General features: G+C 42.1%; 1 protein-coding gene across 1 annotated transcript in view; it reads left to right on the forward strand.

The window, feature by feature from the left end:
- Positions 1 to 13,881, forward strand: part of LOC121508406 (homeobox protein Meis1-like) — a 63,063-nt gene that overhangs the window by 35,686 nt on the left and 13,496 nt on the right. Inside the window, exon 9 of the mRNA XM_041785245.1 lies at positions 7,243 to 7,319. Within this exon, the coding sequence (XP_041641179.1) occupies positions 7,243 to 7,319 (77 nt within the window). The remainder of the gene's footprint in view (positions 1 to 7,242; positions 7,320 to 13,881) is intronic.

Below are 13,881 nucleotides of genomic sequence, written 5' to 3' on the forward strand. Positions count from 1 at the left end.
CCCATCACTACACACTCACACATCATAGGAACACAAAAAATGTCCAGCATGTGGCCACATACATCACCGAGCAGCCTTTCTTCCCTGACAGCCTAAATGAGCGTCTGTCGATAACAAAGCGAGGCGGCGATCACACGGCAGATGGACGGAAACGTCGGAACATCCGAACATCCGAGGAGCCTCAAAAATTCAGACTAGGATAATGGATGCAGATAACGGAAAGTTTGAACTCTAAATTATGAACAATCTCTGATATATGGATGTACCAAAGAACTACAATGTTTGTACTACACTAAAACATGGTGGCGCCCTCATTCAGTCTCTAAGAACATAGTCAGACCAGGTCTGGTTTATCATACCATACAGTCTCTAAGAACATAGTCAGACCAGGTCTGGTTTATCATACCATACAGTCTCTAAGAACATAGTCAGACCAGGTCTGGTTTATCATACCATACGGTCTCTAAGAACATAGTCAGACCAGGTCTGGTTTATCATACCATACGGTCTCTAAGAACATAGTCAGACCAGGTCTGGTTTATCATACCATACGGTCTCTAAGAACATAGTCAGACCAGGTCTGGTTTATCATACCATACAGTCTCTAAGAACATAGTCAGACCAGGTCTGGTTTATCATACCATACAGTCTCTAAGAACATAGTCAGACCAGGTCTGGTTTATCATACCATACAGTCTCTAAGAACATAGTCAGACCAGGTCTGGTTATCATACCATACGGTCACTAAGAACATAGTCAGACCAGGTCTGGTTTATCATACCATACGGTCTCTAAGAACATAGTCAGACCAGGTCTGGTTTATCATACCATACAGTCTCTAAGAACATAGTCAGACCAGGTCTGGTTTATCATCCTTCCTCTCCTGGACTGGACTCACTTTACTCTAGACCCAGTAGGGCCTGAACAAAGTTATCTCCACTACAGTCATCATCACACCGTAATACAACACACTCATGGCTTTAAAAATCCCCAAAGAGCCCATCTTTCCCACTCACCAACATTCATTTACAAGCCATATTCCAAAAAAGTTGGGACGCTCTGTAAAATGTAAACAAAGGCAATGATTATCTAATCTCATTTCATGAAAATATTAGCTCACATTGAATCTGATGGCAGCAACACATCTCAAAAAGTAGGGACGGGTCAGCAAAAGGCTGGAAATGAAAGTAGCACTGACAGACACATAACAGATGCATTTTAGAGAGGCAGACTCCGTCAGAAGTAAAGATGGGCAGAGGTTCACCAATCCATGAAAATCTGCAACAAAAAATTGTGGAACCATTTCAGACAAATGTTCCTCAATGTAGAAAAGTGAAAACTTTGAATCTCCCACCATCTACAGTCCATAATGTTATCAAAAGATTCAGAGAATGTGGAGAAATCTCTGTAAGCAACTACATAAAAAACAGACATGATTCTGTACTAAAACCACTGCATGGGCTCAGGAACATTCCAGAAATCATCGTCTGTCAACACAGTTGGCCGTGCCATCCACCAATGACAGTTAAAGCTGGATCATGGAGAGAAGAAGCCATATTTTAACAGGATCCAGAAACACCGCCATCTTCTCTGGACCACAGCTCATTTAACATGGACTGAGGAAACATGGAAAACTGTTCTGTGGTCAGAGGAAACCACAAACGCCATGTCCTGTGGACTAGAGAGGAGAGGGAGCATCCAGCTTGTTCTCCTGGCTCAGTTCTAAAGCCTCTATCTGTAGCTGGGTTTCCATTACGCTTGGAAATGCGCAAAATCAAAATAGCGCAATAAAAAAATGGTAATGAAACACCTGAATTTCTAAAACACCCCTAAAATATCGCTAAAAAGTTTTCACGCTCTCATGAGGAGGTTTTTCAGACGTTTCAATATAGAAATATATCACAAAAGTGTAATGGAAACACTTTTTCTGCATTTACAAGTCACAGGACCTGACGTATGGTGTCACATGACCAGTCACTCTGAGACAACAAAAAGGGGGAAAGAAGTATGAAAGATGGGTTAAAATTAGCAAAAAGTGCAAAAAAGTAATGAAAATAGGTTAAAAATAGGCAAAAACACAAGAAAAGTGGCACAAAGGGGATAAAACATGCAGGAAAAGTGGTTTAAAAGGGGTTAAAGAGTGGCAACAATTGGGTTGAAATATCAAAAAGTGGCAAACATTTAGCAAAAATAGCCTGGCACAGTAGTGTAAAGGTGCTAAAGATCAGCACACAGGGGCAATAATTAGCAAGAAAAGTGCAACAAAAGGAGCTGAAGAGTGGCGAATGGGTGAAAAGTGGCAAAAATTTAAAATTTAATTTTTGTTTATTTGAAAGTCCGGCCCCCAGCGCTTCTCCTGGGACCTAATCTGGCCCTTGTGTAAATGTACTCGATGAGCCCTGTTCTATTGTGAATAATGACGGGTTTATGAGATTTGACAGTCGTTGACTTCTGTTTTTATTCACAGTGTCCCAACTTTTTTGGAATATGGGCTGTAGAAACGAGCAGGCCCAGCATCGTTAGGGAACGCACCTAGATTTCTCTCATCAATGTCATGAATGTTCAGTTTGGACTCGGCCTTTCTGGGAGTTTGGATGCTAACGTGAATTTTGTTAAACTGCAGACAACCAGCAGCTCATCCCTGACAGTCCTGACCAGTTTATTACTGGTTTATACTGGGATCTGTACGGCGGCCCCGCTCACTTTATCTTAGTTTCATAATGAGCAGGTGGATCCAGATTCAAACATGGAGGGTAAACTCTGAAATTAGACTTTGAGGTGGACCGGCCCTGAACCACACACCATGTGTTTTTACTCTGTGGGCTCAAACTTTTAATTTCCTTTCCCAGCATCGGTGAAGGGAGGGATGAGAGGCTGCAGGGATGAAACCGTTGGGTTTTAACCATCTTTGACTGCTGCTGTAAAACATTTCAGATCTCAGATCGTGTAACGGTTCACACTGTCTCGTCACATGAGATCATCAGCCGGGCGATTACGGCTCCTCCCTGGAGAAGCCTGGGACCGAGAATGTGAGAAAACCACCTCGTGATTATCTCTCTTTGTGGCAAATTAGACCAGTTTAGGCCAATTACCTGCTATCAGATCACAGGGAAACATGGCAGACTTGGCAGAGGGATTGGCAGGGCGGAGGAAAGAAGACATCAAAGAATTTCCCTCCTCGCCACAGAAGGAGATGTGGTGAGTCTTCTGGTTTTGGCTCCAGGTTGTTTGATTTGTCTGTGACTTAAATAGCATGCAGGAATTTGGAATAAAAGCAGGAGGTGGTGGAGCACTTTCTGTTTTACTCTAAGGTCTAGGCCAGGGGTGTCAAACTCAAGGCCCGGGGGCCAAATTCGGCCCGTGGCAAAGTTATAACTGGCCCGCAAGATCATGTCATACTTTTAACTGGCCCATCAGTCTGAGGTCTGCAGGTTGCCTCCTGTATAAAAATGAAAATTTATCCTTGTTGATTTAAAATATCCTTGTTAAGTCAGAAAAATCTGAAAACACACAAAATATATATTTAGATAAAAAGTCAGGAATGTGGGAGAAAACTTAATTTGTGTTTTTATTTCATATATTCAATTTTGCATCTCACAATCAGGACTTAAACTCAAAGTTTTGGCTTTTTGTTTCATATTTTGACCTTTTATATTTACAGTTTTAAATAATAATTCATATTTTGAACTTTAAAATTCATGATTTCAAATTTTATTTCATTTTTTGAACATCTAAACTCATGAGTTTGAATTTTGTCTCGTATTTTTACCTTCAAAACTCAGTATTCCTTCATTTTCTCATTAAATTCATGATTTTGACATTTGTTTCTTTTCTTGACCTTTTTGATTCACAATTTTAATTTATATTTTGACCTTTGAACTCCTACTGATGATTTTTAATCTTTTATTTTGACCTTTTAGACTAATAATTGAAAAATGTTGCTCATTTTTTGTCCTTAAATTCATGATTTTGACTTTTATAACAAATTTCGACCTTTTAAACTCCTAACCTTGACTTTTAATCCCTTATTTTGAAATTTTTATCTTATATTCATACCTTTTGCTCATGGTTTCAAATTGTATTTCATATTTTCATCTTTAAACTCAAGGTTTTCTATTTTGACCTGTTTTCCACTTTCTATCTCTTGTATTTGCCTTTTAAAAGCTTCATTTTGACTTTAAATGTCAGGTTTTGAGCCTTTAAACCTTTAAATCATTTTAACAGTTTGTGATCTCATCATTTATCATCAGTGCTAAGTTTTGTTCCCATAGTTCATTCGTGGTGAAAAGGAGGTTTACGGTTTAATGTTGGTCGTGTTGGGCTCTCAGGTCAGGACTAAACTCAGAATCTGGCCCCTGCTGTGACTGGGTTTGACACCCCTGCTCTAGGCGCTGCTCAGAGATTCTTGTTTCATTCATCCATCCAAACTTAATTTCACCAGTGAGGCGTATTTGCGGTAAACGTCGCTGTCTCCGCCGTGTCTCTGGCCTGTTTGGATGCTCGGCTCTGCTTTTCTGCAGGGTTTAATGACTCTGAACTTTAGCAGCGCTGCATGTTGCATCAGTGTGAAAATAGCTCCTGAAAGTGCTGCTGCTATCTGGGTCAGGGACGGGCAGCGACGTGCCGCGGAGGATCGGCAGCAGCTGGTTTCAGTCGGCAGATGAAGAAGAAAACTCTCGCTGGCTGTCAGCTGTTGCAATGAAACCTTATTTATTGTCCACGCCGCTGTGTAACTTGGCTTAACTTTACGTGAACTTTTCAGCTCTGTTTATTTAGAGCTGATACCAGAGAAGGATCATTTTTAATATCTGACAGCACTGCTTTCACAACATACAGAGAGCATTGTTTCTGAAATGCAGGCCATGAGGTTCACGAGTCCCAGCCAGGCGGAGAGGAAGCGCTCCTCTGAGTCACATAAGAGAAACCACACGGAAGTCTCAGTGTCAGTGCCTGAGGAGGACTAATGAAGCCCAGTAATGGCTGTCGCCATGTTGGAAACGCTGACTGCCTAAGGCTGGCTCCACTCGAGACATGTTAGGCCCAGTTACTGACCCGGTTCAGTCCCTCAGTGGAGTGTTGCAATACGATTCTTTCTGACTGAGTCAGAGCCTCCCCAACCCCACCAATAGGAGCTCTCCTGTGCATAATATTCCATCAAAAACAAGCCTGCTGCATCAGAAAGAGTCCCCACAATCTATATCTAGTCACATAGTGAGTGCAATATCAGGATAACATCCAGAAAGATCCATGCACTGGTGTTGTATATTTCAGAATTGCCATTGTTGTTCTCCACTCTATTTACTATAATAATGTGTTTTCCAGGCGGTTATTGACATAGCTGTATAAAACATGTCTGCCAACCTCTGATCTTTACATTGACTCCTCATTTGGCCAGTTAAGGCCTTCTTTACCCTACCTACAACAGCCAATAAGGGCCTGGGTTTGAGGGGAGTGCCCGCCTCTCTTATGATGTCACCAGCCCCTGCCTTATAAGGACTGGCATGCTGCCAATCATGCAAAAAGAGAGTCACAAATGCACGTTATTGTATTTAGGCCTCTGTTGCTGTGCCAGTACCACTGATAGGGATTCTGGTTTCTCATAGTGGTCTCCATAGAGACCATATTCATATCAATACAAAACAGACTTTTTAAATGATGTTACAATCAAGGTGGCCTATAAGGGGAGAGCTTTCTGGGGCCCAGCCAACTGGGGATCATGGGGGATCTTGGAGATGGAAAAAGTGGGCAAAAGGGGACGAAAATGGGTTAAAAGTGATGAAAAAGCATAGCAAAATTGGGCAAAAAGTGGCAAAACAAAGTCAGAAATGGGCAAAAATTGGTAGAAAGTGGCCAAACAAGGGGGCTGAAATTATCAGAAACTTGTTGAGAGTGTCAAAATAGTGGGAAAAAAAAAGAGTTACAAGTGGCCTGATAGGGTTAATTGTTGTTAAAAAGTGGTTAAAAATGGTTAAAATTGATTTTTTTAAAAAGGCAAAATTGGGCAAAAAAAAAGGTCAAACAAAGGCAAGAGTGGGCAAAAATTGGCAAAAGGGTTGCATAAATGCCTGAAAGTGTCAAAAAGGTGGCAAAATAGATCAAAAGTGGCAGAAAAGTGGCAAAAAGGGTTAAATTTGCTAAAAGGTGGTATAAATGGGTTGAAAGTGATGGCAAAAAATTGCAGAAAATCGCCAAACAATAGCAAAATTGGGCAGAAAGTGGCAAAAAGGTAGCAAAAATGGGATAAATGTGCCGAAAAAACTTGGCAAAATTGGGCAAAAAGTGGCAAAACAAGGTCAGAAATGGGCAAAAATTGGTCAAAAAAATGGCCAAACAACAGGAAAATTTGGCAAAAAGTGGCAAAAATGTTGCAAAAATTGGTGTAATGTGGAAAAAAGTTCCCAAAAAGGTGGCAAAATGGGTCAAAGTGGTAATAACGAGTGGATGAAATTCTAAAATGCTAAAAAAAAAAAAAAGTGGCAAAATGGTTTAAGTTGTCAAAAGAAGTGGCAAAAATGGGTAGAAAAATTGGTTAACTTGGTTAAAAATAGCATGAATTAATAAATTCAACACCAATTTTAACCCAATAATAACTTGCCATGCTCTTCAGCTCTTAATGAGGTAACTGTTAGCCAGGATGCTAGCACCAGTGCTACTGATCCAACACACACACACACTGATATCATCAGTGAATCCCAACTGGGATGTCCCATTCTCTGGGGTTTTTCAGGGGTCCAGGTCTGTGGGCAGGCCTGGTTACAGTACTAGCCATAAAGTTGTAGTAATAACGTATGGTACAAAGTCTGCGGCACACCTGGACTTGCCTTAAGGCTCACTAGTGCGCCTTGCCACGCCATTTGAGAACGACTGCAGTACAGTACTCACTGAAACACTCAAACAGCCAGACTCTGGAGATGCAGGCGTGCCGCCTTCAGTCGTCCTCTGTCGTTAGAGAAACAAGCCTGAGCGTCCCCCCTCCATCGCACAAACACACGCGCACAAACTCACAAACACAAACTCTCTCTGAGTCTAATTAACGGCGCTCTCTCTCTCTCTCTCCGCTTGGCTTCCCTCTCTAATTGGCTCGCCATTTCTCCCCGTTAATTATGCTCCATTTCATTCTCCCTTAATGAGTCAAGCCCCGCCCCCTTCTTTAACGCTTATTAGCAGCTCTCCACGACATGAAGAAAGAAAGAGAAACACCTGAAAAGTGTGCTAAGGTTTCTGTTTTTTGTCCCTGTGCAGCACCCGTACCCGTCGGAGGAGCAGAAGAAGCAGCTGGCTCAGGACACGGGCCTCACCATCCTGCAGGTCAACAACTGGTGAGTCAGCGACAATGGCAACGCCGCGCTGCTGTTGTGTTTGGGAAGAACGCCCCCTAGAGGCCAACAGCAGCTAATGAGTGTAATGATTAATTCCCTGTTGGTGCTCAGATATCCCCGATCACAGTGACGGGAGGAGGGGGCTGATAATTGGAGAGTTAATTGGAGAGTGGAGGTGGAGACCTGGAGTTTACTGACGCAGAGATGGAGACGTCAGCAGCTTTTAGTCAACCCTCTGAAGACTGAGTGATGAAGAAAACTTAAATTAGAGGCAGGCAGTTTTCATAGAAGATCAAAATAACGATGATCTCTTTAGCTGAAGAACTTTCCAGAAACTTGAACTGAAGACACCGTCTAGGTCTTTTATTGTTTCTCCTCTTCCTATTAACTTTCCTCATTCCTTGTCTTCTGTCACACCTTGTTTCCTGTTTTCCTGTCGTTTTCTATTACCCCAATTCCAAAAAAGTTGGGACAGGGTGTAAAATGTAAATAAAGACAGAAGCCAACGATTGTCAGACATCATAAAGCCATATCAGATGTTAAACTGAGACATTTTACCATCCATCCATCCATCCATCCATCCATCCATCCATCCATCCATCCATCCATCTTCTTCCGCTTATCCGAGGTCGGGTCGCGGGGGCAGCAGCCTAAGCAGGGAAGCCCAGACTTCCCTCTCCCCAGCCACTTCGTCCAGCTCTTCCCGGGGATCCCGGGGCGTTCCCAGACCAGCTAAGTGACATAGTCTCTCCAGCATGTCCTGGGTCTTTCTCTCCTCCCAGTAGTACATGCCCCGAACACCTCACCAGGGAGGCATCCAGGAGGCATCCAGACCAGATTCCCAAGCCACCTCATCTGGCTCCTCTCAACGTGGAGGAGCAGCAGCTCTACTCCGAGTCCCTCCCAGAGGGCCGAGCTTCTCACCCTATCTCTGAGGGAGAGCCCAGACATGCTGTGGAGGAAACTCATTTCAGCTGCCTGTATCCGTGATCTCGTTCTTTCGGTCACAACCCACAGTTAATGACCATAGGTGAGGATATCGTAGATCGACCAGTAAATCGAGAGCTTCCTTTCGACTCAGCTCTTTCTTCACCACGGCAGACCGATGCAGAGACCGCATCACTGCCGACGCTGCACTGATCCGCCTGTCAATCTCCTGTCCATTCTTCCTCCACACGTGAACAGAGACATTTTACCATTCCATGAAAATATTGGCTGATTTTGAATTTGATGGCAGCAACACATCTAAAAAAGCAGGGACAGGGCCAAGTTTCAAGTGAGGACTCTTATCCTGTGAAGCCATGCTGTTGTGATGGATGTGGTATGTGGTTTCTTGCTGAAATAGTCGAGGCCTTCCCTGACAGAGACGTTGACTGGATGGGAGCATATGTTGTTCTAAAAGCTCTCTCTGCTGTTCAGCATTGATAGTTCCTTCCCAGATGTTAGAGCTGCCCACGCCATAGGCTCTAATGCAACCCCATACCATCAGAGATGCAGGCTTTAGAGCTGAGCCAGGAGAACAAGCTGGATGCTCCCTCTCCTCTCTAGTCCACAGGACACAGCGTCTGTGGTTTCCTCTGACCACAGAACAGTTTTCCATGTTTCCTCAGTCCATGTTAAATGAGCTTTGGTCCAGAGAAGACAGCAGTGTTTCTGGATCCTGTTCACATATGGCTTCTTCTCTCCATGATCCAGCTTTAACTGTCATTGGTGGATGGCACGGCCAACTGTGTTGACAGACGATGATTTCTGGAATGTTCCTGAGCCCATGCAGTGATTTCACCACAGAGTCATGCCTGTTTTTAATGCAGTGGCCCCTGAGGGCCCCTTCAACCTTGTCCCTTGCTCTCAGAGATTTCTCCAGATTCTCTGAATCCTCTGATGATATTATGGACTGTAGATGGTGGGATAAGTCCTCACAATTTTTCGATGAAGAGCATTTTTTCTGAAAATATTCTGACATTTTGGACACATTATTTGGCAGATTGGTGAACCTCTGCCCATCTTTACTTCTGAGAGACTCTGCCTCTCTAAAACCCAAGCATGCTGCCATCCTGTTGTTAATTAACCTTATAAGTTGTAAAATGCTCCTCCAGCTGTTTTCACCAGTACCACATACTTTTCCAGCCTTTCCGTTGCTGCGTCCCAACATTTTTGGCTTACACCAAATTCAAAATGAGCTGCCCATCTTTTCTTCTGAGGGACTCTGCCTCTCTAAAATGCTCCTGTTATACCCAGTCATGCTGTTTTCATCAGTGCTACTTACTTTTCCAGACTTTTGTTGCTTCGTCCCAACTTTTTTGGCTGTCTCCAAATTCAGCGTGAGTTTTCCTGAAATTGTAAAATGTCTCAGTTTAACACCTGATATGTCGTTTCTGTTCTATTGTGAATCAAAAATGGGTTTATGAGATTTGACAATCATTGCATACACAGTGTCCCAACTTTTTTGGAATATGGGTTGTAAATGAACCCCACTCAGCTCAGATGTGACGTCATTTTCGGCTCCGGCGTCAGACCTATGAGGGTGATGGACCTCTAAGTCCTGTTTGTATCTCTCTGTCAAACAGACGCTCCATCAGCTGCCTCCTTCTCTCTTCGTTTACTTCATCTTTTTAACGTCGGGCTTTCTGCGCGCTGATTTATGACGTGTGCGTTCGTGTGTGTGGTGGGAGCAGTTGGTGTAAATGGCATTTTCATGGCAAACAGCTGGACCGGTTTATTTAAACACAGGCATCGTGGAGGGGTGAGCTTCGGAGGGGGAGAGGTGCGGTACTGACCCGGGAATGACTCTCTGCGTGGGCAGGGCTTATTTTTACGAGCACTGGGTTTATGTGTGTGTAAGTGTGTGTGGTGGTGATTAGTGCGGTTGTGTAGCTGGCTCGTTAAAATCTCTGAGAGGCGGCGCTGAGCTGAACAGAGAGGTCTGACATTTATCAGTTAGTAAAGACTCAAATACCTTCACTCCATCTCTGATGGACTCAACACTCACAAAGTCCTGGCAATTTAAGATTCAAGGGTCCAAAAAGGTTTGTCTCTCATGGTAAGACAGGGTTGTAGATAGGTGAACTTTGAACTCTCCGTGTCTACAGTCCCACAGTAAAATAGGAGGATTATCAGTGAATGATCTTATCTGATCTAAAAAAAGGCATTTAAAGATGAAACCGGAGCTTCTGAGCAGCAGGTCAGCACACACTAAGCTGCTCCAGTTCACACTTACAGGCGATTAAAGGGTTAAAGGCCCGTCAGAGGCTGCTGAGAGTCAAAAGCTGATTTAACCCTCAGGCATCACCAGGGACATTTTTGTCCATTTGGATTAATTGTTCCTCTTTCTCTGCTCACCAGTTTGGCTGTGTTAGTGCATACGGTCTAATTTTTTGCAACAAAGTTTCTTTCTTGGCGAATTTTTCAATTCAAATTTCAGTTTCTCTAATGGTCAGAGGAACTCTGTGAAACAAATTTACTACTCTTTAAAGCCATTCAGGACAAAAATGTCCACTTCCAAAAGACAGCTATAAAAACTTCACAGATTCATATTATTTCTGCTTTTTTTGCATAAATCTCTTCAACATCTTCAGCTGTGCTCAAAACTACCAGACATTTAATCAGTTTGAGGATTTTAACCCTTTAAATGCCAGTGTGATTACTTAAAGTCAGTGTTGTTTTTATGAAATAAAAGGTGATATCTTCCTCAAACCAAATGTTGGATGGCTGGGGCATTATTTTATAAATCCAGCTTGGACATGTCCATGATTAGCCAAAATATTGACTTTGATGCATTTTTAGTTTTTGTGTAGCATCCGGTTTAAAATTTACTACCCTTTTGAGTCATTCAGGATAAAAACATCCACTTCCAAAAACGGCAATAAAAATAGTACACATTCATATTTTTTTCTGCTTTTTTTGGTCAAATCTTTCGATCAACTTCAGCTCTAATCAAAACAATCAATTATTGAATAATTTTCAGGATTTTAACCCTTTAGATGCCAGTTTGATTTCAGGATTTCATATTTTTTTCTATAAAAACACACAAAACAGTAATTATTTTACAGATAACTAATGTTAGAGGGGTGGGGGTGTTTTTTAAATCAGTCCTGGGTATGTCAAACATTAGCCAAAATATTGACCTTGATGCATTATTTATGACAGAGTATTAGGGCCACACGAAGAGAAAAGAAAAATCGGAATCAGGACAATACTCCGTCATAGATCCGTTGCGCCATGGCAGACTGTCTTTCTTGTAATATTTTATTCTCATAATATTACGACTTTATTCTCATAATATTACGACTTTATTCTCGTAATATTAAAAAAATTATCCTTCCTTTTCTCTTCGTGTGGCCCTAATACTCTGTCGTAGTTATTATTTTTCATTTAGTCCGATTTAAAGTTTACTATCCTCTGGAGTCACTTTCCAGTCACTTTTTGGAAGTGGACGTTTTTGTTCTTAATGACTCGAAAGGGTGGTAAATTTTAAATCAAAAGCTATACAAAAACTAAAAATGCATCAAAGTCAATATTTTGGCTGATCATTGACATGCCCAAGCTGGGTTTAGAAACAATGCCCCAGTCATCCAACATTTGGTTTAAGGAAGATTTCACAGTTTTTCACTTTTTTTTTAAAAATAAAAAACAACATTGACTTTAAGTAATCACACTGGCAATTAAAGGGTTAAAATCCTCAAACTGATTAAATGTTTGGTAGTTTTGAGCACAGCTGAAGATGTTGAAGAGATTAATGCAAAAAAAAAAGCAGAAATAATATGAATCTGTGAAGTTTTTATAGCCGTTTTTGGAGGTGGACATTTTGTCCTGAATGGCTTTAAAGGGTCGTAAATTAAAGTGATGCCTGAGGGTTAACACCTCTTAGCTTCTTCTGCAGAAATCTCTACTTCTGATCTGGTCCCTCTTTTTGCTATTCAGTCTTTTCTGTTTGCAGCACACATTGGTAATGTTTGGTACCAAACTATTGCATGTATGTTTGCAGTCAAAGGTCACATATTTCACCCCTTTAAGACAAAAATTCTGGTAATGCAGGCTAACATCTGTCAAACTGGAGGATAGCTCGGTCATAAGTCATGGAAAAGTGCACCTGACCACAGTCAGGGTGGTTTTCAGCAGGTTTTTTAAAAACTCTACAGTGACATTTAAAGGGATATTTCAGTGTTTTTGAAGTTGGGTGGTATGAGGTACCTAGCAGTAGAGGTAGCATTAGCATCTAGACTCTCTGGTTGTACTGGTCAGGAAGCTAGGCTATACAGTGTAACAGATGGGTGCAGTGTCTCTGTGGAATTTAGTTTTTGGTAAAAATTGGTCACAAAACAATTTTGGCTCAAATCTACGCACTGTAAAAAAACTGTGTCTTTGTCACTATTTTGCAACGCAGGCTTTGGCTACCAGTTACGTGCTCTTGCATTGCAATATAGTGACAAAATCACAGAGGCATTCTGGGTGTAAAATGGGTCATAATTTTTTGACAGTGTGTACATTTGAACCAACATTGTTTTGTGCTCCATTTTTACCAAAAACTCCCTAAATTCCACTGAGAAACTGTACCCATCTGCTACACTGTATAGCCTAACTTCCTGGCTGGTACAGCCCAGAGAGTCCTTGTCAAAGGAGCAATGCTCACTGACATCACTGGAGGCTAATGCCACTACTACTGCTACGGGCCGCATACCACCCGACTTCAAAAATACTGAAATATCCCTTTAAAGGTGACATATTTTACCCTTTTTAGACAAGTTTATATTGGTCTCAGAGGTCCCAAAACATGCCTGTGAAGTTTGTTGCTGAAAAACACTCCAGTATTGGATGTTTGCATGTCTAAAACCCCCTCTGTTTCAGCCCTGCTCAGAACGAGCTGTTTCTGTGTCTGTGGCTTTAAATGTTACTGAGCTGTCTGACTCCGCCCCTGACCACGCCCCTCTCAGGAAATGGATGTGGCACTCCTGATCCTCCTCTCAGCTATGGATCAAGAGAGGAGGGTGGAACTTTCCTCCAAGTGGGGAGGGCCAACTGAACCTGGGGGCGGGGCTAACTCCCCACATGACATCATAAGGGGAAAATCTGAGGACAGCTTGTTTCAGCACACGTTTTCTGAAAGGTGGAGAAAGAGGGGGGGATTGTGGACAGACCAGGGGCACATATTTTTGCATAACTTCCTCTGTAAGGCTACACAGAGCAGTGATTTTCTATCATTTTTGCACAAGGCACTCTGAACATCTCAAGGCCCCCATCTTCAAATCCAAGCAGAATCCCCTCTTTAGATTTCCTCACAGTAGCTGTAGTTGATGTATAGTTGTAGTAATAACACGTGGTTGCTCAAATTCACAATGCTACACCATTTAGGAGCGTCTGAATTACACAAAAACATGCTAAAATCAATATTTCTACAGCATACCTTTAAACTATATCTGCCATATGCTGATTAAAGCAATATGCTCGAGCAAATCCAAACCTGTTTGCCCCTGTTATTGGTCATTTTACTCCAAATGATCAGAAAGCATGGATGTGTAACAAAAGCACAGAGAGAAAATAGCTGATATACTACAGAAAACGTTCG

The sequence above is a fragment of the Cheilinus undulatus genome, linkage group 4 (genome assembly GCF_018320785.1).
Source record: "Cheilinus undulatus linkage group 4, ASM1832078v1, whole genome shotgun sequence".
NCBI classification, from domain to species: Eukaryota; Metazoa; Chordata; class Actinopteri; order Labriformes; family Labridae; genus Cheilinus; species Cheilinus undulatus.